The sequence below is a fragment of the Paroedura picta genome, chromosome 3 (genome assembly GCF_049243985.1).
Source record: "Paroedura picta isolate Pp20150507F chromosome 3, Ppicta_v3.0, whole genome shotgun sequence".
Lineage (NCBI taxonomy): Eukaryota > Metazoa > Chordata > Lepidosauria > Squamata > Gekkonidae > Paroedura > Paroedura picta.
The window spans coordinates 87227074-87230742 of record NC_135371.1 but is presented as its reverse complement, the minus strand read 5'-3'; the positions used below and the strand labels follow the sequence as shown (position 1 = coordinate 87230742).

At 50.8% G+C, this 3669-nt stretch overlaps 1 protein-coding gene across 1 annotated transcript; it reads left to right on the top strand.

The window, feature by feature from the left end:
* The first annotated feature begins 1835 nt into the window (after positions 1 to 1835).
* Positions 1836 to 2799, top strand: LOC143831207 (uncharacterized). Its single transcript, XM_077324271.1, has 2 exons — positions 1836 to 2188; positions 2688 to 2799. The coding sequence occupies exons 1-2, from the start codon at positions 1852 to 1854 to the stop codon at positions 2789 to 2791; spliced, it is 441 nt and encodes a 146-aa protein (XP_077180386.1). The 5' UTR covers positions 1836 to 1851; the 3' UTR covers positions 2792 to 2799.
* The last annotated feature ends 870 nt before the right edge of the window (positions 2800 to 3669 follow it).

Below are 3669 nucleotides of genomic sequence, written 5' to 3'. Positions count from 1 at the left end.
ATCATGCTAAATTCCCATTGCTTGAAGGGTCACCCCAATTAAATTACAGTACAAAGAAAGAAAGGTTCACAATGAACAATCAACAGAAAAGAAAGGGAACCTTTCTAAGGCAATATGTTTGTAATATATACAATGAGTAAATACAATTTCTTTTACATCTTTTATATACCAGAAGGAACAACCATAACGGCTTCTAGATCAATTCCGTTTTCATTGGCTTCATCAGTGGCTGAAACTTCCAATCCTCCAAAAACAGTTTGTAGTATCAAAGGTGGCAAAATCCTATCACCTTTCCTTATATTATTATTGTTAATATTTTAGTATCAATCAGCCATAGGCTCTCTAGGGTACTGCGGGGAATGCTAAAGTGGATTCACCCTCCGGATAGCGATACACTCCTGCAACCAATCTGCGACAATAGCGCTAAAGACATGTGCGTTACCATTGTTGCGGGTTCTTCAAAGTCCCTCCTCCCGAGCCTTTCCTCCAAACTTCCGGCGAACTGTTCGCCATTTTTTTTTTCTCGGACCGAGCACAGATCAACGAGGCAACGAGACAGCGACTGGCTTTCTAGCACGATCAATTTCGGAAATTCTGCCCGGACACCACAAGAGTATTTCAAAAGCACAGTAGCACACACCATCACGTTCCCAAAATTTGCCCAAAGCTTAAAACCCCGTCTACCTTCGGCCAGTACTAGCGGAGTCAACGTACAGGGAGCATTTTAAAAAACTTTCCTCTGAGCGTGCCAACGAACGTTCGCCGCTCGCAGTCTCCTGTTTAGATTAGAGGGGTTCAATAGATATGATTCGAGGTGATACCATGAGGGGCGGTTTATGTGTAGTGGGTCTTTGTGTGGTTCCGGGTACGTGGTTGTGCTTGGGTGCGGACAACCCCTTCCATCGGCGGCTAGACCTCCGGCAAGCGGAGTCGCCGTCCACCGTTCATTTTAAAAAACTTTCCTCTGAGCGTGCCAACGAACGTTCGCCGCTCGCAGTCTCCTGTTTAGCTTAGAGGGGTTCAATAGAAATGATTCGAGGTGATATCATGAGGGGCGGTTTATGTGTAGTGGGTCTTTGTGTGGTTCCGGGTGCGTGGTTGTGCTTGGGTGTGGACAACCCCTTCCATCGGCGGCTAGACCTCCGGCAAGCGGAGTCGCCGTCCGCCGTTCATTTTAAAAAACTTTCCTCTGAGCGTGCCAACGAACGTTCGCCAGTAACATGTCATTGATTTATGCTTTGGCTGGTGAATATTATTGGGGAACTGTCGAGTACCGCTGCACTTGCTCTCGGTTGAACACCGGCATGCGTTTTTGTAATGGCGGACATTTCAGTAAAATGGCTCCCGCTGCATGTACAAACTGCTCTTCTCGCGTGTAGACGAATCAGCGCATGCGAGAAGTCAAACAACAAGGGCGCCAATCTGGCCATTAGGGGCAGATCCTGTTCCCGCGCGAGGAGTTTTGAACGTGACATGTGACCTCATGTGGCCAATGTGCGTGTCCCCTACTGCCCACCACCAATCAGGAGCCGGCTAGTCCCTTTGTCTTTGTGTGCGGGAAGGTATATGATCTGTTGCACCCTGCACCTCGCACCTCCATTTTGCTCAGCTACTCGCGAAGGCAGCATGGAATCTTCTTCACAGTCGTCGTCCGTCCAGGCAACCGGCAGGGGGCCAACATGGAGGGACGCAGAGATCAGGGACCTGATCGCGATTTTTTCTGAAGAGAAAATCCAGGACGCCTTCCAGTCCTCACACAGGAATCGGGAGGTGTTTGAGCAAGTGGCCATCAAGATGCGTGCCCTGGGCCACAACAGGACCGGCCTTGAATGCCGGTCAAAAACAAAAACCATGCGGGCGGAGTACATGCGGGCCGTGAACCACAATAAGGGTTCCGGCAACGCTAAAGTGACCTGCCCGTACTTCGAGGAGCAGCGGCCACTGTACGGCGACGGGGACGGAGCCGGCAGGCCGAAGCGCATCGGGAGGAGCCTGAAGGTGGTTCGTAAGCCGGCTGCCCCGGTGGAGGAACCACCTGCTGAGGAGGATCCCGGAGAGGGCACCTCGTCCACCGTCCGGCCTCCACCCCTGGTCCAGCAACGCGGCGCGGACATGGTGACGCTGGACCTACTCGCCATCGTTCCTGGGGAGCCAGAAGAAATTCCGCAGCAGACGCCCCTTGCCTCCGGTAAGCACTTTTATTTTAATTTTATATTTAATTTTGAGCATATGTGTGTTCTGACGTTTGGGAATCGTTTTCTCGTGTGTTCGTTGCAACGCATAAGATGGTAGGCTGTTTGTGGACTGCTTGCTGTGGTGGCTTTTTAAAACGGTTATGTTTAACCAACAACCCCAAAAGTTTTGCAGCATGCCTCAGCCATAGGCCTTCTGCAGTGCTTTAGCCACTACTTTGGGAGCATGCTGTGTGGTTCAGGTTGTATGCTTGCTCCTTTGTCACTATTGTATGCCTTGTGTTCGTTGCAACGCATAATATGCTAGCCTGTTTGTGGACTGCTTGCTATGGTGGCTTTTTAAAACGGTAATGTTTAACCAACAGCCGAAAAAGTTTTGCAGCATGCCTCAGCCATAGGCCTTCTGCAGTGCTTTAGCCACTACTTTGGGAGCTTGCTGTGTGGTTCAGGTTGTATGCTTGCTCCTTTTTAACTAATTTCTGCTCTTGTCCACAGAGACACAGATGCCAGGGACGGGGCCCCTCGAGTCTCCAGCAGCGGTGGACGAGGACAGTGATTCTGGGGCATCAACAAACATTGATAAGTATCAGTTACAATAAGGGGGGGGGCGTTTTAACTGCTTTGTGCTTTTCTGTTTGTGCAGGGCAGCAGCACTGCTAAGAGACAGAAGAGAGTCCCTCTACGTTGCTGCTTTAGGCTTTGAAGCTTGCTTTGCCACACTTTGGTCCTAGATCTGTTTTTTTTCTTCTTCGCAAATTTCATACCCGGGACACAGGAGGAGGAGGAGCGTGGGGTGGCTGGACCTCCTGCCCAGCGCAGGCGGATACAGATCCAAGATGGTGAGCGTGCATGAACTGTTCCTTTCGAGCCATAGCTGCAGGACAATGTCGCAAGCCACTAACCGTGTGCTCCCTTTTCATTGTTGTGAGTCTTGCTGTGAAAGTAGGCAAAGGAAAAAGCCCACCATGGGCAAACAAACACTAACCATGTGCTCCCCGAGCATTGTTTAGAGTCTTGGTTTAACAATATGTAACCAAAAAAGGCCACCATGTGCACCAGGGTGGGTTTTGACTGTCTAGATGGCACTAACAGTTCTGTTTCTCATTTTTTGCCAACAGAGGTCCTTTCAGATGATGATGAACCAGCCCTGGGTCCAGCCAGCTCACCACCTAGAGGTGCTCTCCAAGCAGAGGAGAGGCTTGCGAGGGAACGCGGCAGGCTGAGGCGCGTCTCCATCTTGATAAGCGTTGGAGAGAGGATCCTTGAGCACTGCCAGGAGGAGTCAAGGCGTGCCGTGGCCGCAGACCAAGCAATGCTCGCCCTCATGGCCCAGGAGGGGAAAAAATTGCGGGCAATCCTTAGGGAGTCAAACCAATCCCTACGCGAAAGCGTGGAGGAGGTGAGACTGATAAGGAGACTGATGGAGAGGGCGGTCGTGGTAATGGAGACGGCCAACCCTCCTCAGATCACCGTAAAC

Coding starts and splice junctions, on each gene's coding strand:
- LOC143831207 (XM_077324271.1), top strand. CDS start 1,852: ATGCGGGCGGAGTACATGCGGGCCGTGAACCACAATAAGGGTTCCGGC. Junction 2,189..2,687: donor GCAGACGCCCCTTGCCTCCG/GTAAGCACTTTT, acceptor TCTTGTCCACAG/AGACACAGATGCCAGGGACG.